The sequence below is a fragment of the Eptesicus fuscus genome, chromosome 20, assembly GCF_027574615.1.
Source record: "Eptesicus fuscus isolate TK198812 chromosome 20, DD_ASM_mEF_20220401, whole genome shotgun sequence".
Taxonomy (NCBI): Eukaryota; Metazoa; Chordata; class Mammalia; order Chiroptera; family Vespertilionidae; genus Eptesicus; species Eptesicus fuscus.
In genome coordinates this window covers 42,499,461-42,524,746 of record NC_072492.1, presented here as the reverse complement: position 1 = coordinate 42,524,746, position 25,286 = coordinate 42,499,461, and the positions used below count along the sequence as shown (strand labels likewise).

Below are 25,286 nucleotides of genomic sequence, written 5' to 3'. Positions count from 1 at the left end.
TCAGAGAGGAAGGGAGAGGGAGAGGGAGAGAGAGATAGAAACACCAATGATGAGAGAGAATCATTGATTGGCTGCCTCCTGCACGCCCCCCACCGGGGATGGAGTCCCCAACCCAGGCACATGCCCTGACCAGGAATGGAACTTCGACCTCTTGGTTCATAGGTCAGCACTCAACCACAGAGCCACGCCGGCCGGGCACATTTTTTGTTGTTTATTTGTTAGTTTGCATGTTATTGTTGGTCCACTTTTTGGGAGATTTTCTCAGTCCCCTTCCCCCCCCCCCCCCCAACTTTTAGAAACTTTATTTTCTGTCATTCTTATTTCCATTCTGCTTAAGAGTTTGTGGGCCCTGGCTGAGTAACACAGTTGGTGAGAGGGTCATCCCGATACACCAAGGTTGTGGGTTTGATCCCTGAAAGCGAAGTTTCTCTCTTTCTCTCCCCCTTTATGTTTCTCTCTCTGAAATCAATAAATTACAAAAAAAATTTTGTGGAAGAACAGCTCAAGACCACTCAGTGGTGGTTGCTCCTCAACCTTCTTTTCTTTCTTTCTTTTTTTAAAAAAATATTTGTATTAACTTCAGGGAGGAAGGGAGAGGGAGAGAGAGATAGAAACATCAATGATGAGAGAGAATCATAGACCAGCTGCCTCCTGCATGCTCCCTACTGGGGATCAAGGCCACAACGTGGGCATGTGCCCTGACTGGGAATCGAACCGTGACCTCCTGCTTCATAGGTCGATGTTCAACCACTGAGCCATGCCAGCCGGGCAACCTTATTTTCTTAATGTTGCTGATCCGTCTCCCCCCCCACTATTATATTTTTAATTTCCAAGGGTTCTCTATTATTTTCCGATTATTTCTTTTCTTTAAAAAGGCTCCTGTTCTTGTGCCAGAAATGTAAGATCTTCTCTTTCCAAAGATATTTAAATTAAAATGTTTAATATTTTTTCCTGCTCCCTGCATCTTTTTTTTTTTTTAATATTTTATTTTTTTTTTACAGAGAGGAAGGGAGAGGGATAGAGAGGTAGAAACAACTCTTTTTTTTACAGAGAGGAAGGGAGAGGGATAGAGAGGTAGAAACATCAATCAGCTGCCTCCTGCACGCCCCCCGGCCCCTGGGGATGAGCAAGGTACATGCTCTTGGCTGGAATCGAACCTGGGACCCTTTAGTCTGCAGGCCAGTGCTCTATCCACTGAGCCAAACCGGTTAGGTCTCTGAATCCTTTTTTTCTTTGTTCTCTGCATTCTCTCTCTCTCTCTCTCTCTCTCTCTTCTCTCTCTCTCTCTCTCTCAATGGGGGACTGTTTAATTCAGGGACATTTTCCACAGGAGCGGGCCGGGTGAAGGAGGACAACAAGGGGTGGGGAAGCACTTTGGGAAGAGCCAGCTGCACTCGGCAGGGCGGCAGGGCGGGTGGCTGCCCAACCAGAAGAGCTGTGGCTGCCTCTGCCGGAGGGGCTGCTGGACGAGAGCTGTAGCCGGAGGGGCGGGAGGGGCCTGCCAGCCTGCAGCCGGTGGGGAGGGAGCAGGGTAGCGCACGCTCCGAACTCTCCCCCTCTCTGCATCATTTCCGTGGCTGATTATTCCTTTTATCGCAGGCTCTGACATGGCTGGCACCAATACTGACTCTCCCCTTACTGTTTTGATATTTAGTTCATCCTAGAGTTGTTTGGATTCATTTTGACTTTTAAAAACCAGGGCATTGAATGTTCTCTGTCGTGATGACTGAGTGTGCGGGGCATTACCTGTTGCACCTGGGGTCCGGGCCTCGCTCTCCTCGCCCTCATCCGGGCCCTGAGGTAGAACCCACCCTCATGTACACAGCCTCAGGCACTCACAGGCTGCCCTGTCTTCTCCATCCTTCAGAACGGGGGTGGGGGGGGGGGGGCATGGCGGGATGAGGGAGTGGCAGGCCGTGGCAGGAGAGGGCCCCTGAATGAGGGGACACTGGAGGCTCACCTTCCCTGTCCCCCAGCTCAGCTGGGCCATCAGTTACGGAACTGACACTTGCTTTGGGCCAGAGGCCATGGCCAGAGGGCGCGTCCCAGGCTGCAGGGAGGACCTCGCCGGAGAGCCGCGGGGACGCGGGCTTCTGGAAGCAATTGTGTGTGGGCGTTCGGAAAGGGCAGTGGGACCGGTCAGAGCCGGCGTGGAGTCAATAGCCCCAGATTCTTGGGCCCCACCCCAGACCGACTTGTTGAGAAACTGCAGATGGAGCCTGGGAACGGGTTTCGTTCAAGTCCCCACACGGATTCTCACGGTCATCTAGGTGTGGGAACCGCTGACATGTGACATTTCAAACCAGTTTCAATATCGGTCACCAGGCTGCCCGCCAGAGCAGGGGGCTTTCTCAGGCACCGTGTGGCTGACCTTGACCACCAGGCTTCCACGTCCCCGGGCTCCGTGGTTCCGTGGCTCCGTGGCTCCGTGAGCAGCCACACAGCGGGAGTCCCCGGGAGGAGCAGGGCCACCCTGGCAGGAGGTGCCTCTGACCGTGTGCGGGGCTGTGCCCAGCTCTGCCCAGAAGACAGGAGGCTCAGACTTCCATCGGAGCTGGGAGAGACCCCCCGGTGTCAGGCGGCCGCCGGGCCAGGCTGGGTGATGGTTGGCCTCCGGGTGAAACTACCGGGATAAGGACAAATCCTGGCGCTTAGGTTTAAAATAAAGTGGGGAGACGTGGCTCAGCAGCAGTTCAGGAGGAAGAGGCTTGGGCTCCTCACTGCCTGTGGGCTGAGGATGAGTCAGGATGAGAGGAGGCTGCCAAGGACGGAGGTGGCAAAGCCAGCTGTGCTCACGGGAACCCACAGAAACCCTGGCCCCGGGGCTCGGGCTCTGGGGATCCTGGGGGCGTTTCTCAGCCTGACCATGGCCGCGGGCCTCGGGCCTCCCTTCAGATGGTCACCTAGAAACCAGTCTCATGCCCAAAGGTTGCCGGAGCTGGGAAGGTTGGGGCGGGGGGAGGGGAAGGAGTGAGTCTGGCAGAGAGATGGCTCCACATGTGGCTGTTTTCCAATCGCTGTGGGGCTGCAGGGCAGCGACAGGGGCAGGGGAAATAGATGGTTTTTCTCCGTCTGTCGCCCTTACCCTGTCCTGCGTGGAATTCTCTCTTTGTTTACATTGCCGGTCCTCCCGCTGGGACCGAAGCACCGTGTGACCCGAGGCTGTTTTATGGCTCTGTGGCCGGTGCCCTGCCCGTGGTGGAAGTAAGGGTTTGTTGGTCCCCAGAGGCCTCGAAAGAGGGTGACTGAAAAGAACAGGTTGTGCCTGGCGGGGGCTGTTGGATTCAGTGGCCTCTGAGGACCCCAACGCTGCTGACTTTCGGGTCCCACACTCATGGGTTCGTGCACCGCGACCCGGCTGGTCTCGTGCCTGAATCTTTAGCGGGGCCTGTGCTCCTTCCCTACTTCCTTCGAACCTGTTAGCTTTGCACTGAGCAGTCATCGACGGGGAACACTGATGATCACCCCGCTTCAGCATAGCCAGATCTCAAACCCCGCCCCCCCCCAGGCTATGTCCCGCCTGACCTGGACGTGGGCAGCCTCAGCCCAGCACAGGCGCCCAGCGAGGCCTGCTTCTCCCGGTCTCTGTGGCCAGCATTTCTGAGAGCTGGGCCTCTTGGGCTAAAGGAAACCCAGGCTACACAAGAGCTTGGCAGCGAAGGCTGGGCGAGAGGGGAGTGGGGAGGGACATTGCAGCAAGTTTGGTTTGGTCTGTTTCCGGAAGTTTTCTTGGTCTCAACAGGAAAACATGTCCCCCGTTTATCCATATCACAGCCTGGCCTGTGCCTGTTCTCGGGGGCCGTATGTAGGGGCCGAGGGCCTGGCAGGTGAGCTGCCATCCCCTTTGTGCCCTCATCTTCCTTCGCTGTCCCTCAGTACATCCTTCTGGCTGAGGCTTCCCTCCTGGCCAGGTCCCCGGCCCCATTCTCTCAAGTCAGCTCCTCTGCTCAACCTCCATCCCAGGCCTTGTCAGGCCGCCTCCCCCTCCCCCGCCCCACCATCTTTCCTTCTCACCCTCTCTGGCCCAACCCCTTCTTCCCAGTCCCTCTGCCCAGCCCCCCTGCTTACCCCTCTGCCCAGACCCCCTACCTACCCCTCCTGCCCATCCCCTCTGCTCAGCCCCTTCTGCCCAGCACCCCTGCCTGGCCACCTCAGCACAGTGTTTCAGACCCTCTTGTTTTGAGGCCTTGGGGGATCCCGCCTGCACCCCCAGGGGGAACTGACCGCTCCACAGCTCCAGGTCAGAGCCACTTCCTTGGGCTTTATTCTCACGCCCACTCCAAAACCACTTCCCAGTGGGAATCGACTCTTGTCTGAGCGCACGTTTTCCAGAGATTCTCCACCAAGACCAGTTTAAGGCCCTGGAACAATTCCTCTCCTCCCCGTCCACACGAAACTCCCCGGCTCATCCACCACCATGGCAGCCGCAGCAATGCCCAGCGCCCGGCACCACGTCCTCCAAGAGGCACGAGGGAGTGCAATTCCTGCCTGGTCTCTACAGCCTCCCGAAGCAGCAGGCAGTTCCCAGAAGGAGGCTCCGGAGGCCCCTCCCAGACTCGGGGGCCTAGAGGAGCCGGGACAGACGGACAGACAGAGTCGTAGCACAGACACAGGAAGAGCAAGCAGCGCTCACTCCAGAACCCCACATGCCCATGCACTCGCTCGGGGAGGGAGGGTTGTGAGGAGGCCCAGAGGGGAAGAAGTCTGGGAGTCCAGTGTGAGGTGGGTGGACGGAGGGGAAAGTTGTGAGTGAACTTGGAGGAGAGAGAGGGTAGATTTTGTGAGGAGTGAGGGCGCCCAGAGAGGTGGAGGTGGAGTCCAGACGTCCAGTCCCCAGCCCCGTGGAAAGTCTGGTCTCCCGCCCGACCTTGGCCCCGGCACCCACCAGCGCTTGACCTGGGACACCTGACCCCGTAGCTAATCCACCTGCCACAGCGGGCTTGTGCAAGCCCCAGCTGGCTTCAACTTTCCCAAATGGCGTGGCAAACAGTGCACTCACAGCAGTGAGATTTAAAAGCAAACTTGGAGGCACTTGATGGGATCACAGTCCCTGTGTCTCCTCTCCCCCGACGCCTCCCCGGGTGCTCAGCCCCAGGAGGTCCATGTCCCAGGTGGGCCCCTCTTATTCACCCTTTCTCTTTCCTTGGTTTCTTGTTTCTTCTTCTCTATCTTTCTTGTTGAAGTACGGGTCACAGAACATAAAAGTAACCATTTAAAATGTTTTTATTTCATTTATTTTTTAAAAATATTTTTACTGACTTCAGAGAGGAAGGGAGAGGGTGAGAGAGATAGAAACATCAATGATGAGAGAGAATCATTGATTGGCTGTCTCCTGCACGCCCCCCAATGGGGATCCAGCCCACAACCCAGGCATGAGCCCTGACGGGGAATCGAACCGTGGCCTCTTGGTTCATAGGTCAATGCTCAACCACTGAGCCATGCCAGTCAGGCAAAATTAAGCATTTTAAACTGAAGTGTATTTAACACACCTCTGTCTAGTTCCAAAACATTTTCATCACCCTAAAAGGAAATACTGAAATACTATACCCTTAAAGCAATTGCTCCCCATCCTCCCCTTCCTTCAAGCCCCTGTCAACAACCAGTCTGTGTTCTGGTTCTATGGATCTACCTAATCTACAAGTTTCAGATATAAGTGAGAAGAGACGATATAGGACCTTCTGTGTCTGGTTTCTTTCACCTAGCATAATGTTTTTGAGGCTCATCCACTTTTTTGGCTGAATAATATTCCATTGTTCGGATATACCATATTTTGCTTATTCATTTATTCATAGCCATTTGGGCTGTTGCCACCTGTTGGCTGTTGCGAATAGAGCTGCTATGGACACGTGCGCATGTATTTGTTTGCGTACCTGTTTTCTACTATTTGGGGGTATACACCTCGGAGTGGAATTGCTGGGTCACCTGGTAATTCTATGTTTAGCTTACTCAAGGTTGCACAGCTAGCGAGTGGCAGAGCCAGGACAAAAACCGAGGTCTTTCAGTCTTCGGAGTCTGAACGTTTCACCACTGTCTCCTCCTGGGCAAAAATGAGTGACATATTGGCCTAAACAGAGGGTGCTTCGAGATCAGCGCTCACCAACTTTCTTGTGCAAAAGAAGCTCTTGGGGAACTAGTTCAAACGCAGTTTTGATCCAGCAAGTTTGGGGTTAGGCCCAGGGTTCTGCATGTCTAACGAGGCCCCCCCCCCCCTGCTCCCCCTTCTCCCGGTGGTCCGGTGGTGCAGATGCTGCTGGTCCCCGGGGCATACTTCGAGGAGCAGGGCTCTAGAAAATATTCCTGTTGGTGTGGTAAGGCCTCATGGAACGGTAGAGGCAGGGGCTGGGGTGCCCCTACCCCACTCATCCCATCAGCACCTCCTGGGTTGAGCCCAGCTGCCTGGAGCTGACACGCCTGGCTGGCCCGGCCTCTCCAGCAGGCCCTGCGGGATGCCCTTGGTTGCCTGCCCTGGCATTTCCACCTGCCAGTTGGCAGGCAGGTGATGGGCCGATGGTGACAGCTTAGCCGGAATTCCTGTCCAGAACCGTCTTGAGCTCAGCCAAGGTAAATGCTGCCCCGCTGTCAGAAATGGAGTGTTGGCAGGCTTCCGGCCTGAATAATTGAGACAGAGAGACACGGTAACAGCAGACGTTTAGGATGGAGCTGGGGACGGCGCTGAGGAGGCAGCCTCCCCAATCAAATCCTTTTCCTAGAAAGATCCAACAACATCAGCATCACAGCTCCCACGTATCAAGCATCCACCGTGGGCCAGGCACTGGGCCGAGAGCTCGCCATCGACATGTTTTGTGGAATCCTCTCACGGACTCGGCGAGAAAGGGCAGTGTCAGCGCGGACACGCAGGAGTGGGGAGCCATGCTTGGCACAGACCATTTTCCAGTGGGTCCAGTGTTTGAATGTGGGTCTGTCTGATGCCACAGCCCCTGCCCTGGATCCCAGAGCGGTGGTTTTCAACCTGCACGCCACGGAACCCTCGGGGTTCCCACAGGTGCTTCCCGGGCTGCTGCGGATGGAGGGCGTGGAGGAGGAGGCCGCTCAGCGGGGCTCCAGGCCCTTCTCTTGCCTTCTCCCAGAGCGGCCTCCCTCTGACGGGATTTCTGTATGGAGTTTCCATGGGAGATGAATTGGAAGGAAGGATTTCATGGCCCCAAATGTTTGAAATCACATCGTCATGCGGCTTCCTCAGACGAAGGGGGATTACTGACCAGGGCTTCTCGCCTGCGTTTGGAGGAAGCCTGGTTCCCTCTGGTGGACGTGCCGAGTGGCCTGGCTTGTGCTCCCTGGCCCTCTGGAAGGCCAGTGGCAGCATGACCAGGGGCCTGCAGTGCTGGAGGGGAGGTGCCGCCACGTTTGGAGAATTCCAAACCACGTGACGCTTGTCCGGGTGGTCACTCAGGAAGCCGGCAGCTTGCCCTTTGGTTTGGACCCTCCCCTGACCTTTGCTCCCCTGGCACATTGCCAGTCATGTGGCAGACCCCCTTGGAGGATTGAACGGGGGGGCCAAAGAGTGGGTTCCTGTGACTCCCCTGTGGGCCCTTAAGCATTAAGCCCCCAGGACAAGGAGATTCTGGCCCTCATCACATACAGCGAGGCCTCAGCTGTGCTTCAGCTCCAGGCCCAGAAAAGCAGCGAAACCAGACAAGCGAAGCTAGGGCTGACCTCAGGGCCAGCTGCTCTGACTAATGACCACTGTCCCGGACCAGAAAGGACACACCTGGAGAGCTGATGAATATTCTATTGGGCCCACCCTTAAAAGCCCTTAGGGTGGAGGACCCAGCAGGGCTTTCACTTCGAAGCGCCTGCCCTTACCTTAACTTCCCCTCTCCTCCTCCCCCCTCAAGCAAGTCACCATCACTTCCTCTCCTAAGCTCCAAGGCCCCTCTCTTTGCCTCTGTAATTTGTTTCCTGAGCCCATGTCTTCTATGGCTCACTTCTACCTCTGTGGCTTTCCAAGTAAACTTTCTCTCATAAAAAAGAAGAAGCTAGCAGTGATGGACTTTGTAGAATCAAAAAAACCTTGGTGGCCAGCGTTGGGGTGGGGGGAAGAGGGTGGGGAGGGAGGGGGGGGAAGTTCTCTCAGATGTGGGGTTTCTCACTTCCCTCTTTCCATTCGGACTCGCACTGTCTGTGCTGGTGCCGGGCTATCGGGGAGTCCCTGGAAGTCCTTCCTCTGATCACCCCATGAGCAAGGCTGTTCTGGTTAGGGCCCTTTTGGTTCCAAGGAGCCACTTGAGCCGTCTCGGGGAAAGGTTTATGTTGAGGGTGCAGGGACCCACTCTGGGCTCCAGGGAGGGGAGGAAGGACAGCCTGACCTTGGACCTGAAACGCTGTCGGAAACCAGGGCTGCCGTCTCTGTCTCTCCAGTCCCCCCCCACCGCCCCAAGTCTCGTCTCCTTTCACGTACCCAGCACATACGTATCAAAGTCAGATGCCTGTGAGGTCCTCCTTCTCTTTCCTACGGACAATACCCTGTTGACATCAGAGTCACCCGTGTCCCCTGCGTGCTGCCCAGCTGGGCTGCCAGCCACTTGGTCGAGGGCATTTCTCCCACGTTTAAGCTGGGGGGTGCCAGGCTGTCTTCCTCGCCCCGAAGCGTCCCCCGTGTTGGCTTCACTTCCCAGGGAAGAGCTTGTTCACGTAAAAACATTCAAACCTGCAAAGAATTTTTGTGAGTTCATTGGAGCCAACTGTCGACAATTGCCGGGAAGCAGTATCTCAGCGGACTGGGGTTGGGATAATGCTCCAGAGATCGGCGTGTTTTTCCTCTATTTTTATCCATTGCAGTCGAAGGAGGGGACGTAGGTGGGCTACGTGAGATCCGTCGGGGGTAGATGAGAGAGGCGGGAGAAAGCAAAGCGGGCAAACCCCTGGGATTGGATAAAAAGTAAAATGATAGACACACACTTCGGGGGGTGCAGGCTGGTTAACCGTCAACAACTAACAAGATAACAGTAACAATGAAGGAATTGGTGGTATCTGTCCCGGCGCCCAGGGGGTCTGTGTCCCAAGGGGTCCGGAAAAAGGGAAGTTACGAGTTACCCAGACATTTCAGGGATATGTTATCATAGATGCCAAAGGACAATAGGCTCAGTGAAGGTAAAAACTGACCTCATCAGGGAAGATACCGGCCTAGGACATGACTACCCACCATCACTGCTTTTAGTTCAAGTTTAATTTCAGGCCGTCCTTTGTGGTGACTTTAGGTCTTTAAGTTTGCAAGACCGCCATGCAGGCCTCCCCTGAGCTTGTCGGGTTAGCATGTGGCCTTTTTCTTTTTTTTGTTTCCGTCCACAAGCTTGAGGAGTCGGGAGACGCCTTCCTGTGTGCAGGTTGTCCCAGCAACGGGAATATGCTTTCTACGGACTTGGGCTCCCCGAGGAGGCAGCCGGGTCTTTCACAAGAGCTTTTGGTGCCGCCCGACATCGGGGGTGGGGGAGGACGCTCTCCTTGCGGGAGCCATGCCGCTCATTCCCCGCACAGCCTGCGGCACCGCCAGCTGTGGGATCTGCGTGATTGAACTCACGCGGCAGGCAGACTCCTGACACCTATAATATGCCAGGTGCCAGGCCCTGCGCCAGGCAGGTGCTCGGGGTGAGGAGGAGAATGTGCCGCGGTCCCTGAGCTCTGTGCTCCCTGAAGGACCCATGCGGGTCCCTCTGACGGGACACGTGTTAACCAACGACAGACAGGCGGTCTAAGGCTTCTTCTCGTGGGGCAGTGCCTTAAAGACCTGAGAAACGTAGGCAGAGGAGAAGGCACTGTGTCTTTGAGACTGACATGGATGCAGATAGATCTGTAGGCCTCAGTTTCCCCACTTATAAAACGGGACTAACGTTAGTACTCACCAACTTGTTACGCGGCGATGCATCTGAAATGCAAGTGTCACAGCTCTGCCAACGCCGGCTGCCTGCCTCTTTCCTCCAGTTCTCCCAGCAACCCCCCCCCCCTGCAGTTTGGCCTCCCCCATCCCCACGGAGCACCCAGGCCAGGGCTCTAGACAGATACCGCTTCTGGCCACTGCCCTGGGGACCATCAGTCACCCTGCCAGGAGCGGTGGGGTGCTCGGGCCTGTGTGGGACGCGCCCTGAGGCAGTTCTTCCCCTGGTAGGCCCGCTGCTCTCGGCACTTGGAGGCCTGAAGCAGAGCCTGGGCCTCAAGGACTCCCAGGGACCTGCTGACTCATCGGAGAGGAACTGTCTAGGCCCGTGGTCGGCAAACTCATTAGTCAACAGAGCCAAATATCAACAGGACAACGACTGAAATTTCTTTTGAGAGCCAATTTTTTAAACTTAAACTTCTTCTAACGCCACTTCTTCAACATAGACTCGCCCAGGCCGTGGCATTTTGTGGAAGAGCCACACTCAAGGGGCCAAAGAGCCGCATGTGGCTCGAGAGCCGCAGTTTGCCGACCCAGGGGGCTAGGAGTTAGAGGCGGCAGCTCCTTTAGTTTCCGACTCCCCTTGAGCCGTAGACAAAGACCTTTTGCCAGTGAAGACGGCCGCTGTGCGTCCTTGGGAACCCTAAGAGGGAGGTGATTCTGTCCGAGGACCCCCCAGCTGCACCCAGCCCGGCTCCTCAGCAGAGCAGGACCAGCTGGGGGCGGGGGGACCGTTTTCCTTCGTGGGAAAGAGAGGAGTCGGGGCAACGGGCTGCTGAGCCGCGTCCCCCGTCACCCCACTGCTTGCCCCTTAGGTGAGGCAGCGAGACACGCGTCAGCATGTTTGGGCTTCACAGCTGCAGAGCGTGGCTTCTGTCGGGGCCTCATTTCCACCGCGTGAGGCTCAGTGCCCGCTCCCCCCGGGGCGTCCCGGGGAGCGGGGGATGGAAATGGGCCCCTCTCCCCGCCTGCAAACAGCCGTGGCAAGCACAGGCCCGCCCAGGCTCCTCTCGGGCAGCTGTGTGGCCCCTGCTCGCTGCTGTCCTGCCTTGTTTGGCGACGCCGCGCCGTCCCGCCCCCAGAAACTCGGAATGGTCACTCGTTCGTTAACAAATCCTCCCACGGAGCACGTACTCTGTCTTCACCACCAGAGGTAAAGGCTGACCTCACCTGTGGGCAACTTGTAGGAGAGGCAGGTGTGGAGAGAAGTCTAGACGCCAAATAAATCGCCAGGATCGTGTGGCTGGTGGAGCGGGAGGAGAGCGTAACCGGGGTTTCAGGGAGGCAAGGACTGGGAAGCTGAGGCCTGAGGGACGGGAAGGGGCGGCGGCTTCTGAACGGAAGAAGAGAGAGGTTTTGAGGCACAGGGAGCCCCAGGGTCCTGAGGCAGATGGCACTGGGTGAGCTCAGAAACCGAGAGAAGCCGAGCAGGGCTGGCGTGCAAAGAGCAGGGGAAGGGAGGTGGTGTGTGTGTGTGTGTGTATGTGTGTGTGTGTGTGTAACTGAGGGCTAACGAGCATCCCTCCAACATGGCCTCCGGGGCCCAGGTTCCAACCAGCTCCTCACGCCGCCATCCTTAGGTTGTGGCTCTTGTCCTCATGCTCACAGGATGGCTGCCGGAGCTCCATCCATCATACCTCCATCCCAGGCAGGGGTAAGAAGGGCAAAGGCAAGAGGGCCAAGCAGTCGAATTTGACCTCTTTCAAAAGGCGCCACTAGAACCTTCAGTTTCTCTCATTAGCCAGCCCGTGTCCCATGGGTCACACGTAACCCATCCAGGGGATGAGGTTTCTAGCTGGCTCCATTGCTGCTGGCTCCAGAATCGATGTTCTGCTCATAAAGAAGTGATTGGGTAGGCAACATCTGGGGCCTGCCCCACCAGGCCTTGTGAGGCGTGGTGCGGAGTGTGGCCTTCGGTCTGAGAGCAGCTGGGAAGCCACAGGGCAGTGGCACGGAATAGGGAGACAAGTCGGGGTTACCCCGCTTGAGCCACAGCAACACACCGTGGGCAAATGTATTTGTTTCCAAATGGCCACAGCCTGGGTGGCTGACAGCAGCAGCAATGTCTTCTCGCAGTCTTGGAGGCCAGGAGTCTGAGTCAAGCCGCCAGCCAGGCCCTGGTCCCTCTCGGGGTTCAGGGAAGAGTCCTTCCTCGCCTCTTGTAGCTTCTGGTGGCTCCTGGCACCCCTTGGTGTTCCTCGGGGTGAGGCAGCTTACAAGCCAATTTCTGCCTCTGTTGTCACGTGGCCTTCTCCCCTGTGTGGCCTCTGCGACTCTGTAAACCTCCCTCTCCTTTCTCTTGAAAGGACATCCATCATGGGAATCGGGGCCTGCTAAGACTCTATTTCCAAATAAGGTCACAGTCCCAGGTACCGGGGTTGGGGCTGGCACATCGTCTTTGTGAGACACAGTGCATCTGAGGAGAGCACACACAGGAGTGGCCCCCAGACGCGGCTTCGCGCTGCTGGGCCACCCATTTCCGCCTCACCCACAGATCATGAAAGGGTGCCCAGGCATTAGGGAGACGGGTTTATTTCCAAAATGTCAACCCAAAGCCAGGCACTGATCCCTCCTCCTTCCCTTATAAAGGGGCAAAGGGGCCCAGCTGGCATGGCTCAGTGGTTGAGCATCGACCTATGAACCAGGACATGGTTCGACTCCTGGTCAGGGCACATGCCCAGTTTGCAGGCTTGGTCCCCAGTGGTGGGCATGCAGGAGGCAGCCGATTAATGATTCTCTCTCATCATTGATGTTTCTATCTCTCCCTTCCTCTCTGAAATCAATACAAATATATTTAAAACAAAAACAAGAGGTTGCTGGTTCAATTCCTGGTCAGGGCCCATGCCCGGGTTTGGGGCTCGATCCCAGTAGGGGGCATGCAAAAGGCAGCTGATAGCTGATGCTTCTCATCGATGTTTCTCTCTCTCTCTGTCCCCTTCCTCTCTCTCTCAAAATCAATAAAAACATTTTTAAAAAGGTGAAGTGTAAGCTGAGCCTTAAAGGAACAGGAATCGACCAGGAGAAGGCAAGGAAGGTCATTCAGGCAGGAGGATCAGCATGTGCGAAGGCCTGAGTGACCACTGGTGGCCTGAGGCTGCAGAGGACCTGGTCTGGTGGGTGGGGGCACAAGGATGCCCAGGGGAAGGAGAGAAGGAGGCAGAAGGGAAGCCAGGGAGACTGCAGAGCTGGCTGTTGATGAGACCATGCATGCCAGTCATGAGGGCAGTGGGAGCCCCAGGGGCTTGTGAGCAGAGCGATGTGGTTTTAAATTGATTTGATGGATGTGAAACCAGGCAATGGTAGTGTGAAGTCTACCCCCCGCCCCCTTACACGTGTCTTCTGCTCCTCTTCCCCGGCTCTGCCCGACCCCAGATTCCCAGAGTGTCACTTGTCAAAAGGGCAGACTCTCCCTGCTGGGGGGTGGGGAGAGCAGGCATCCCGTCCCTGCTCATGCTGGGCCCAGGGCGAGGGCTGGCTGGGCAGCTGGCAGCTGGCAGCGCGAACGTGGTCTGCTCTGCTGTGTCTGCAGCCGCTGCCGCTGGGCAGCCTGATTGATGACCCACGACGCCCGGGGCTCCTCACGGGTCAGCAGCCCCAGCTCCGTGGCCGCTGCCAAGTGAACCTGCCCGCTCTGCCTCCGTTTCTCCTAAGGCTGCCCGCCCCCCCGGCCCCGCCTGCTGAAATGCTGTGACGTCGCCCCCTCTCCTGGCTCTTCCACCCTCTCTGCCCCCCGTTTCCCCGCCTCTTCGATCCTGGCGCTGGACACTCCTGTGCAGGACAGGCCTTGCCGAAGTCACGCCCGCCGGCTGTGTTCGGCTTCTTCTTTATTCTGTCCGCATTGGGCACAGAGTAGAGGTTGGAGGTTCTTTCTGCTTCTCCCCCTTTCTCAGCCCTGCAGTGACTGCAGGATGGGCCCTGTGTCACCCTCGGCTTGGGGGTCTGTGTCTGTGTGTTCTGTTTGCGTAAGTCCCACCTCCTCCCTCAGCCTAGCAGCTCCCCAAGATCAAGGGCCTGCCTCCATCTTTAGACTGGCAGGTTCTAAGATGCCGTGTTTTCTTCTCCCTTAAAAAGGCTACTCCCCAGCCCGCCTGGCATGGCTCAGTGGTTGAGCATCAACCTAGGAACCCAGGAGGTCACGGTTCGATTCCCTGTCAGGGCACATGCCCAGGTTGCAGGCTCGATCCCCAGTGTGGGGCGTGCAGGAGGCAGCTGGTCAATGATTCTCTCATCATTGATGTTTTCTATCTCTCTCTCCATTTCCCTTCCTCTCTAAAAACCAATTATATATACTACTTCCCGGAGCAGGGGAGCTCTCCCCCTCAGTCTGGGAGCTCCCTGAAGACAAGGGCTCTGTTTGGGGCTGCTCTGTCTGCTTCTCTCTGGTGCCTCAAGCCGAGCTCTGCCTTGGGGTGCTTCATGGGGACTCGAGCCGCAGGAGAAGCCTCCTGGTCTCTCTGGGAAAGCCAGGGCTGAGCCTGAGTGTAACAGGTGTGGGTCTGGCTGGGGCCAGAGCTGCATGGTCATGGCTAGGGGCCAAGTACTAAGCTTTTGGGGGCCCAGGGAAGTCCAGGGGCTACCAGGCCTAAGTCGGCCATCTGGGTTAGCTCATCTGGTCCAGCTTCCTGGGAGGGCCAGGATTTCTTGCATCCAGAGGTCTGGGTCAGGGAGGTGCAGAGGGTGGTTCCTGGCAGGCCTGACCCCTCATGCCTCGGTGGGCTCTGTCTTGGGTGGCGACAGGAGGACAACCACAGCTACTATGTGTCTCGTCTGTACGGCCCCAGCGAGCCTCGCAGCCGGGAGCTGTGGGTGGACGTGGCCGAGGCCAACCGGAGCCACGTGAAGGTCCACAGAATCCTCTCCAACACCCACCGGCAGGCTTCGGTGAGTGCCAGGTCCTGGCAGCGCTGCCCTGGGCTGGGAGGCTGGGGACCCGCCCACACCGCCTGGTCAGTGGGCATGGCCTAAGTCTGTGATCTGGGAGGTGCCTTCCGGAGGTTTCTGGGTGGTTTGGCCAGAGTTGGGGTGCCCACCTGTGGTCTGGCAGCCTGCCCCCCGACCCTGTCCAGACAAGCATGGGGTAGGGTAGATGCCCAGCCCCCTGGCCCATGCTGACTCTCTCCCATCCCCCGCAGAGAGTGGTCTTGTCCTTTGATTTCCCTTTCTACGGGCATCCTCTGCGGCAGATCACCATAGCAACCGGAGGTAAGGCTGTGCCAGTAGGGCTGGGGGAGGATTTGGAGCTCTCAGCCGGAACTTGGGGGCCTACCTGGGGAGGTGCATTGGAGATGAGGTTGTAGAGATGGAATGGAGAGGGACCCACAGTTAGCTCTCTTGGGAGCCCACTCTAGGAGGGAGGTGAGTGACTGTGTCCGAATACCTTTCACATCAGCGGACTTGTTCGCGCGCGCGCGCGCGGGCGCGTGTGTGTGTGTGTGTGTGTGTGTGTGTGTGTGTGTGTGTGTGTCCCTCTGGGCCAGCTCAGGCCGGTGTGGGCAGTCCCCCTGGCCCCTGTGCTTCTGAGTCTGTGACAGAGGGGGAGGGAGACTGCGCTGAGCAGGAGCCCGTCTTTGATTCCTGTGTGTGCTCCCAGGGGCAGGGAGAGTGCCCACCCCACGGGCAGGGAGGACCGTCTCTGGCCTGGGGCCCTTTTGCTTCATACACACCTGGCCCTGAGCCCACCCGTTGGGGGCCTAGAGGACAGAGGTTCAAGACTCGCCTGCCTGCCCTGCTCCTTCCTGACCTTGGGGGCGGAGCATAGGAAGTGACTCCCCCGCACTCCTCCCGCCCCCCCCAGGCTTCATCTTCACCGGTGACGTGACCCATCGGATGCTCACAGCGACTCAGTACGTGGCCCCTCTGATGGCCAACTTCAACCCCGGCTACTCCGACAACTCCACCGTCGCTTACTTTGACAATGGTGAGGCCAGGTCACCTCGCACCAGGGCTCCCCTGGCCCAGCCCCGTGAGAGGCACGCAAGGCCCAGAGAGGGCAAGGGACTTGGCACAGTCACACAGCAAGGCAGCCACCCACCCACCTTTCTGGACTGTGTCCTGGCCCGTAAGGTGGCGACAGGCTGCCGGCTACCTAGCAGGATCTGGTGAGATAACGAGATGGAAATGCCTGGCTCTTCGTGGAGGCGAAATAAATACTAGGGTCCTCTATTGTTTCTTTCTCTCACCACCTTGTCCCCCAAACACCCCCCCCTCCCACCCCAGAACAGGCATTCCTTCTATTTCTCCTCCTCTTTATCTCGAGGGTCAGGATAGGAGGCAGGCAGGCAGGGGCGTGCTTGGGGTAAGAGATGATCAAGCATGGGATCTGGGGGCTGAAAGAGGGTGTCCCGGTCCCCTCCAGCATGGAAGCCAGGCGGATGTTGGTGGGTTGCCCAGCTCCTGCCTTCAGTCAAATCTGCAAACTGCCCGCATCGTCCCTACGGGGCCCGACCACGTAGGCCACTGTTCCTGCGAGGCCCTCTCCCCACACCACCTCCCCGTCCAGCCAGCTCTCTGCTGCTCTCCGCAGGGACAGTCTTTGTTGTCCAGTGGGACCATGTCTACCTCCAAGGCCGGGAGGACAGGGGCAGCTTCACCTTCCAGGCGGCTCTGCACCGTGACGGCCGCATTGTGTTTGGCTACAAAGAGGTGAGTGAGAGATGCCTGGGTCTCAGGGAGCTTCCCCGCCCCCCTCGACTCAGCAAATACTTGTAGGGAATGTGAAATGTGCGTGGTGCTGGGGATACGCAGTTAGTAAGATGGTTGTGACCCCTGCCCTTGTAGAGGGTAAGTCTTGTTGAGACAACGGACAGCGATTGCAGAGACAAATGTAGAATCGCCCCGGTAACTAGTGCTCCTCGGTAGAGGTGCCTGGTGCCATGAGAGCCTGTCGTGGGGCTCTCTCTCTCAGTGGGGGCCGGGAGAGGCTCCCTAAGGAAAAGAGTTAAAATCTGCAGGATGCATAGGCGTTAAGGAAGCAAAGAGGAGAGCGAAGTGTGTTCCAGGAGAAAGAAAAGCATGTGCAAAGGTCCTGTGACAGGATCGATCCTGGCTGGTACAGAGCACTGAAAGAAGGCAGCATGGCTGGAGGGGAGGGAGTGAGGGGCAAGACAGGGCAAGGGAACACCAGGTTTGCCCTTGACAAAGGTCACTCTGGCTTCCGAGCGGAGAACAGATTGTTGGGGGCTCAGAGGGAATGCTGGGAGATGAGTTAGGAAAGAGGTGTTGCCAGCTTGGAGTCTGGTGGGGGAACGATTGAGAGAACTAGACAGATTTGAGAGCCAGTTAGCTGGTTAATTAACAGGATTTAGAGGTGTATTAGATGGAAGAGGGGGGGGGAATGAAGAAAAGGGAAGGGCAGGGGTGACTCCCAGGCCTGCGTGAGGTGCCATTCACGAAGATGGAGCGCAGAGCAAGGGAATGTGCTGGAGGTGGTGTGGGGGGGACTTGAAATTTGAACGGGGCCCCTTGGGTGTGAGAGGTCTTCACACCCGCCAGGAGGCGGCGCCAAGCAGAGGGGAGGCGCTCCGAGGGGAAGCTGGGCTGGCCCGAGAGGGTCTGGGGGTAGATGGAGCCTCTTCTCCCTGCTGCAGATCCCCATGTCTGTCCTGGAAATCAGCTCCTCCCAGCACCCCGTCAAAACCGGCCTGTCAGACGCCTTCATGACGCTCAACACATCCCCAGACGTTCCAGGTGAGTCCCCAGGGAGCCAGCAGAGACCTCCACTGGGGTGGACTCAGCTCAGACAGACCCAGGCTGGGGGTGGGGGTGGCGGGGAGCAGGTGGATGGTGGAGAGTTGAGTGGGAACTGAGGGAAGAAAGGGGGCCCCCGCGAGGTCCCAACGCTTCTTCATTAAAGCAGAGGATCCATTTTTCCCGATAAAAGCTCCAGCAGGAGGCACTGCTCTGGTTATCGAGGGGCAGATGAGCCGGGGTCCTTCCACTCAGTACCCCCCAATTTAGAGAAGCTCCAGACACCTAATCAGGGTTTACGAGTCTTCCCAGAACACAGCCATCACTGCCCCCATGAAGGAACATCACAGGGGGCTCCAGGGGACAGAAAAATCGGGGTTCTCTCCCATCCCTTACCCCCACCCCCAGTTTCCCTTTCTGAGGCAACCAGGGCTACCCGGTTATTTCTAGAGCGACAAGCCCTCAGATAAGTGTGTGTACATACATTTAACACAAACGGTGGTCCACGATGCCATGTTCTCCTGGCCCCTCGTTCCACATCAGCACGTTTCTCATCCTGTTCAATGGCTGCGTGACAGCCCACGGCATGGATGTCCTTAACTGAGCCAGTCCCCTGGGTGTAGACTTCTCAGTTGTTTCCAATCTTTTGCTGCAACAAATAACGCTGCCGTCGCCCTAGTTTGGCTCAGTGGATAGAGTGTTAGCCTGTGGACTGAAGGGTCTCAGGCTCAATTCTAGCCAAGGGCACGTACCTCGGTTGCAGGCTGGAGGCAACCAATCGATGTGTTTCTCTCACATCGATGTTTCTTCTCTCTCTCTCTCTCTCTCACTGTCTCTCCCTCTCCCTTCCACTCTCTTAAAAATCAATGGGAAAATATCCTTGGCTGAGGATTAACAAAAAATAAAATAAAAAAATAATGCTGCAGTGAATAGTCTTGCAAGACTTTTACGCCCCTGTGTGAGTATTCCCATAAGATAGACCCCCACCACTTCCCCTGCCCCTCCCCCGACCCCCTTCCTGAACCCATTTTCTAGCGAGCGGCTCAGCAGGGACCTGCAAGACCCTGCTCCCTTGCTGCTGTCAGCATCTGCTCTAACTGGTCAACGCTGGTGCTGAGCTGGTTGCTTAACAGTCTCAGTATCACCCTGGTTGTATTTGTTAGCTACTGCTGCATAACAAATCACACGGACACTTCCTGGCTTAAAACAACAAACACGTTATCTCGGCGTTTCTGGGGATCACGAAGCGAAGCACAGCTTAGCTGGGTCCTCTGGCTCAGGGTCTCCCACAGGCCAGGTGACAGTCATCTCCGCCGTTGTTGGGGGGGAGATACACTTCCGAGAGCTTTCAGGACGTTCTTGGCAGAATCCAGCTCCCCGCTCAGTTCCTGCCACGTGGCCCGCCCCTCGGCCAGCGCCCAGCCTGGCAGCTGGCTCCCATCAGAGCAGGCAAGGCAGACAGCCGGGGCGGGCGAGGAAGATGGGAGCCAGGCTTCTTGTCACCTCATCTTAGACGTGGCATCCGGTCGCTCCTTGCCGTAGTCCACTGGCTGGAAGCAGGTCACTAGGTCCAGCCCACACTCGGGACGGGAGAGGGTGAATACCTGGAGGCAGGCTGCTTCCCATTCTGATTATAACCCCGTCCCCAGGCGCTGAGCTTTGCAGCCTCTCATGGGGTCTTCCTCCCAACATTGTGAGCGAACGTACAGTAGTCCCCCCCTTATCCGTGGCTTTGCTTTGCATGGTTTCTGTTACCCACAGTCAACCGTCGTCCAAAAATATTAAATGGAAAATTCCAGAAATAAACAACTCCTAAGTTTTAAGTTGCACGTCGTTCTGAGTAGCGTGATGAAATCTCTCGCCGCCGTCCCACTCCATTCCGCCTGGGACCATAAATCATCCCTTTGTCCAGCGTATCCACGCTGCGTATCCCGCCCCTTAGCCGCCAGCAGCCGTCTCATCAGAAGATGAGTAGTGTGTGTGTGTGTGGGGGGGGGGGGCGGTTAATATGTTGCGATGGACGATGACTCGACTTGGATGGTGTGCGCATAGTGCAGTGTACAGATCTTGTAACATAGAAATCGACGCCTGAAACCTATGATCCTATTAGCCAATGTCACCGGATAAATTTAATTAAAAACAGATGAGTAGCCCTTGCCAGTTTGGAGAGCATCCACCAAAGGGTCCCAGGTTCAATTCCGGTCAAGGGCACATACCTTAGTTGCAGGCTCCTCCCTGGCCTGGGCCCTGGTCAGGGCACATGCAGGAGGCAACAACGGATGTGTTTCTCTCACATCGATGTTTCTCATTGTCTTTCCCTCTCTCTTCCACTCTCTAAAATCAATGGGAAAATATCCTTGGGTGAGGATTAAAAAATAAATAAATAAATAAAGTAGCAAAAGTTGAGTAGTAGCCTACTGCTACGTCACAATGCCTCCATCATTCACCTCCCCTCATCGAAGGCCTTGTATCATCTCACATTATCACAAGAAGGGTGAATACAGACAGAAGATAATTTGAGAGGGACCACATTCACATAACTCTGATGACAGAATATTAGAATTGTTCTATTTTATTATTAGTTGTTGTTAACCTCTTACTGCGGCTAATTTATAAGAAACTCTGTCGCAGGTATGTAGGTATAGGAAAAAAGAGTATAGATAGGGCCCTAACTGGTTTGGCTCAGTGGATAGAGCGTCCCAGGTTCGATTCCAGTCAAGGGCATGTACCTTGGTCGCGGGCACATACCCAGGAGGGAGTGTGCAGGAGGCAGCTGATCGATGTTTCTAACTCTCTATCCCTCTCCCTTCCTCTCTGTAAAAAATCAACAAAATATATTTTAATAATAAAGAGTATAGATAGGGTTTGGTACTATCCACTGGGGGCCTGGGAACATATCCCCACAGATAAGGGAGGACGACTGTATGTTTGTCCCTTTGTACATGAGGACACAGAGGTTCAGAGAGGTGGAGTGACTTGCTTGTGGTCACACAGCAGTGAAAGGGAGACATGCAAACCAGATCTTCTGGGTTTGTTTGTTTTAAAACCTCAGGGTCCCCCCTAGAGACTTGCTGAGTCTGACCCACTTCCCTTCCACCCAGAGGGGTGAATCCTTGCCTCAGTTCCCCACACACCCCAGCCCTCTGTGCACACACCCAGCCCTATGTGCACACACCCCAGCTGTCTTGCAGGAAGGACAGCGGTGCGCCCTCCCACCGCCCGTGCATCACTGAACCGCTGGGCAGGATCTGGTCTGTCCCGTCTGTGTCTCCCTCACGGGGCTGTGCACGGCAGAGTCTCAGGAAATGGGTGGTGGATCCAGCTGTTGAAGGAGAGGAAGTCGGATCCCCTGGGAGTGTCTGCCTCTGAAGCTTCTCTGTGATTCTGGAATGAAAGGCTGTTTCGGAGCAGGCCTGGGAGACGCGGGGAGGCGGAGCGAAGGGTGGCGGCGGAAGGACCGTGCACCTGAAAAAACAGGAGGGCAGCTGCGCCCGTTCTGAGACGCGGAGAAGGCCCAGGGGCCCTGTCGTGGGAACTGCTGGCTTTGGTGACTCCACGTGGTCTGTGCTGGGCTGTTGTGTCCACAGAAGCCTGAGCCTGGCCCCCAGTCCCTGCCCAGCAGCTCCCAGGCTCCAGTCTCTCTTCTCTCTGTCCCCCAGTCCCTCTCATCACTGCCAGACAGATCTGATCATGTCATTCTCTGGCTCCTTGTTGCCTGAAACATCAAGCCACAATCCTTAGGGTGGCGTTCGAGGCCCCGGGCAGCTGCCCACAGCCTGACTTCATAGCCTCGGCTCCAAACCCTCCTGTTGCCCACCACTCCGTCCGGGCAGCACTGGTGCGTATGCCCTGTGTTCCCCAAACGTGCCGAGGGCAATCTAAATTCCTGTGGCCCCGTCCCTTGGATAAACTGCCCCTCTTTTATCAATTGGCAAAGCTCAGCTGTTGCCGCCTCCATGCAGCAAATCCTTGGTTTCCTTTTCCACTCACCTAGCACTTTGTTAATACCTTTAATGTTAAACCCATCGCACGACCTGCTCATCCGCCTCCTCCCCAGTTAGCCGTGTGCTCCACAGAGCTCGCCGTGGCCCCAGCCCTTTGCCCAGTGCCTGTGGCAGGAAGGAGCTCCAACAGGGAGTCGCGCAGAGCGAGTGCCACTGGCCTCTGCTCTCGGCCGCCCCCGAATGAGAGCAGGGCCTGCCACCACCTGAGTTTGGGGGTGCGTGCTTTGGTCATGGCATCTGTCTGTCAAGGTGTTAGCTTGGGGATCCAGGCCTCCCCTTGCGGGTGGAGCATATCCCCAGGCGGGCACGTTTCTGGGGCCGTCTCCATGGCCTTCCTTGGGTTTTAAAATGAGCCGTGATCTCTGCTTTGGGGAAAGGTGGCTTTTTACGTGGCTAAGCGGCCAGGTTCCTCTGGGTCTGATATGCAACCCGGGAGGCAGGGAATTCGTTTGGATTCGGCTGAGCTGCAGATAACAGTAAATCCCAAACAGCCGGGGCTGAAACAAGACGGAGTTCTGGGGGAGTGCTGTGGTCGGCACCCTGTGGTCCCCCAGGATAACCCCCTGGTCCAAGCCCACCTACGTATAGACTGGGTGGCATCGCCGTCCTTGTTCCCAAGCTCGGCTCCTCCCTGCCTGGAGCACTGTGAGGAGTGGAGTCTGGTTCCTCCCTATTCAAGAGTCCAGCCCTAGCCGGTTTGGCTCAGTGGATAGAGTGTCGGCCTGCGGACTGAAGGGTCCCGGGTTCGATTCTGGTCAAGGGCACATGCCGGGGTTGCGGGCTCGATCCCCAGTAGGGGTTGTGCAGGAGGCAGCCGAACAATGGTTCTCTCTCTCATTGTTGATGTTTCTCTCTCTCTCTTACTCTTCCTTCCTCTCTGAAACCAATACAAATATATTAAAAAAACAAAACACAAAACCCTTTAATCCATTAAAAACAAAAATCCCCCCATGACAGCAGCCTGTCCAGAGACTTGCTCGTTGCCCAGCCTGAGGGCCGGGGAATTCTGCGTGTTCTCGCTCCTGGGGCTGAGGGAAGGAGAGCTTTTCTCTCCGTCACTTCCTTCTGTAAACTGCTGCCCGGGCTTGGAGCAGCGTCTGCAGAGGGTGCACTGACGCAGGGAAAGGAGTCGTGTGCAGTGAGCAGCATCCTTCTGCAGAGGCGCACGGAACCCACTCTTTATGGGGCCGGAGGGGGTCCCCGAAGTCCATGTCATTTCCTCTATTCATTTGTGTGTGGCTTTTTTTTTTCTCTTGTAAAAAGGCATCTATTGGGCTTTTAATACGAAATGACTCAGAGAAACACAGAAATAAAATATACAAGCCAATTATTAAAACAAATCCCCAATAAGCAAATTTCAGTCACATTCCCTGTCTTCAATCTGGTTGAGAAAACAGGAAGCTACAAACCAACTAATGTCTGTCCCTTTGAAGAAGAAAAAAAAAGTGAAGAAGAAAAAAACCAAACAGTCCCTGAAATCTGGCGGGTGGTTTTTAGAGGCCTCTGTAAGCTTGTTTTAATCATCCATCCTGCAGAAATGAGATGCATGTGGTGGCTGGAACACGGCCACCTCCTACTGGTTTCTTGATCTTCATCTGAAGGGAGGACGCTGGCTTGGGTACCACTTGATGCCACGGATGCAGTCTGAGGTCAAGCAGCCTTGGAGTCTCCCATCCCTGATCTTCCCTGGATGCTGAAAGCATGATGGGCTCGTCGGGGCGGAAAGCCACTTCACTGATGGAGCCAGCATGGCCCAGCAGCGTATGCAGAATCCTCCTGCCTGTGGTATCCCACACCCGTGGTCGGCAAACTGCGGCTCGCGAGCCACATGCGGCTCTTGGGCCCCTTGAGTGTGGCTCTTCCACAAAATACCATGGCCCGGGCGAGTCTATTTTGAAGAAGTGGCCTTAGAAGAAGTTTTAGTTTAAAAAATTTGGCTCTCCGAAGAAATTTCAGTCGTTGTACTGTTGATATTTGGCTCTGTTGACTAATGAGTTTGCCGACCACTGTCCCTCACATACACAAACCTGTCGGCTGAGCCAGCTGCCATCTTGCTTCCATCAGGTGACCAAGGACATCTCAGAAGATTCCTTTCAAAGGTGTGGACATGTCCTTGAAATCTCTTTACACATCTCTCTTTGGGAGCAAATGGCCGGACATCGCAGACCCGCACTGTGCTGTCCATTGCAGTGGACAGAAGACAGGAGCCTTCAGAACTGAAACTCGGGCCGGCCGCTGAATCCGCAGGGCCTCCCCCGGTGCAGGCCAGCGTGTTTTGACACAGGCCCCAGACCTGGTTATGGTTGCCTTTTCACCAGAAATAACCTGATCGCTTGTGTCACTGAAGGTCGCAGCTAACACCTGGTAGGTATTCTGAAATGTCTGCGTGGCTGCTTCCTTCGGGAGGTCCCCAGGCTTACCTGTACCATCGTCACTGCCCGTGCAGACAAGCGGGGGGCCGCTCCTGGCCGGATAACAGGAATTCACAAAGGACGTATGTCCCTTCAGCCTTTGAACCCTCTCACCTGTTTCACTCCCCCACACTGCCACCGTCTTATCTGTGGATGCTGAGAAGAGCACGCTGCCGTCTGTGTCATAAGGCAGTTCCCTCACTGCTCCACGGTGGCCCTTCAGTGTTGCATAGTTATCACCGTCACCAGAGCCACTCCACAACAGTATCAGTCGGTCGAATCCTGCAGAGACTAAGGTGGATCCGTGTCCTGAGAGAAGCGTGATTGGGGCTTAAGGGAGGAACACCTTGGAGGCCCCGCTGGCAGCCGAGCTCCCGGCGCCGCCTGCTGCTGTCCGGCTCCGGGCCCGACCCCGCCGCTCCCAACAGCAACCCCGGACCCTTGCGCGTCTGTTGCTCAATCATGGCAGTGGCCGCTCTCCTCGACCTACTCATTTGTTTAAGAAGCCTTTTCTTTTATGGACAGTAAAAAAGAAAAAAAAGCAACTTGAGTGTAGCCAACGCCAGAACTGACAGATCCTGAGTAAGTGGAATCAGTGAGGGGAGACTTCATTATTAAAGGCTCCAAATTATAGCCTGCCCCTTGGCTGGCCCCACAATGGCCTCGGACGGCCCTTAACATGTGGGCCTTCTCCTTTACCAGAACTTTCCTTTCCTTTCACAGGCAGATGTGAGTCCAGAAATGTGTCAGAGGCCTGTGCCGGCCGCAGGGGGGGGCGGGGGGGGACGGGGAGGGAGGCTCCGGATCTGGCTGCAGAGGAGGGCGAAGGACCAGCCAAGTGAGGGCGTGGTGGGCGGGGACCTGTCATCCCCAGATCGGGCCTGTTTCGCCTCTGGCCTCTCTGGATAAAGGGTCCTTCACAGAACTCCCCATTGGAGCTTTTTATCCTTTTATCCGTCGGGGGGCCCTTTCTCCCTCCCCTCTTTTCGCTTCTGTTTTCCCCTCTACGCTGCTCGCTGAGCCATTTCTTGCTTCCCCTCCTCCGCCTGCCCCTTGCCTGCTTGGCTTTCGTGCTGAGGAGGGACCCTCCTCGGGGGCAGGCCCCTCGACGTGTTTATCTCTGGGGCTCGATTCCTAATGATTGAAGAAATAACCAAATGAGCAAGTACATGAACGAGCGGGTGAACACTTGCCCCCAAGCCGCCACCTGATATTTCTTTATATCATAACCACCCATCGTGGAGGGACGTTTGTAGCGGGGCCCATCCGTCTGATTTTTCCGGACGATGCCGT

General features: G+C 56.3%; 1 protein-coding gene across 1 annotated transcript in view; it reads left to right on the top strand.

Moving 5' to 3' along the window:
• The window catches only part of PLXDC1 (plexin domain containing 1), a 55,391-nt gene that overhangs the window by 9,488 nt on the left and 20,617 nt on the right, over window positions 1–25,286 (top strand). Inside the window, exons 3-7 of the mRNA XM_008153793.3 lie at window positions 14,630–14,773; window positions 15,025–15,094; window positions 15,687–15,809; window positions 16,416–16,534; window positions 17,479–17,578. Of these exons, the coding sequence (XP_008152015.1) occupies window positions 14,630–14,773; window positions 15,025–15,094; window positions 15,687–15,809; window positions 16,416–16,534; window positions 17,479–17,578 (556 nt within the window). The remainder of the gene's footprint in view (window positions 1–14,629; window positions 14,774–15,024; window positions 15,095–15,686; window positions 15,810–16,415; window positions 16,535–17,478; window positions 17,579–25,286) is intronic.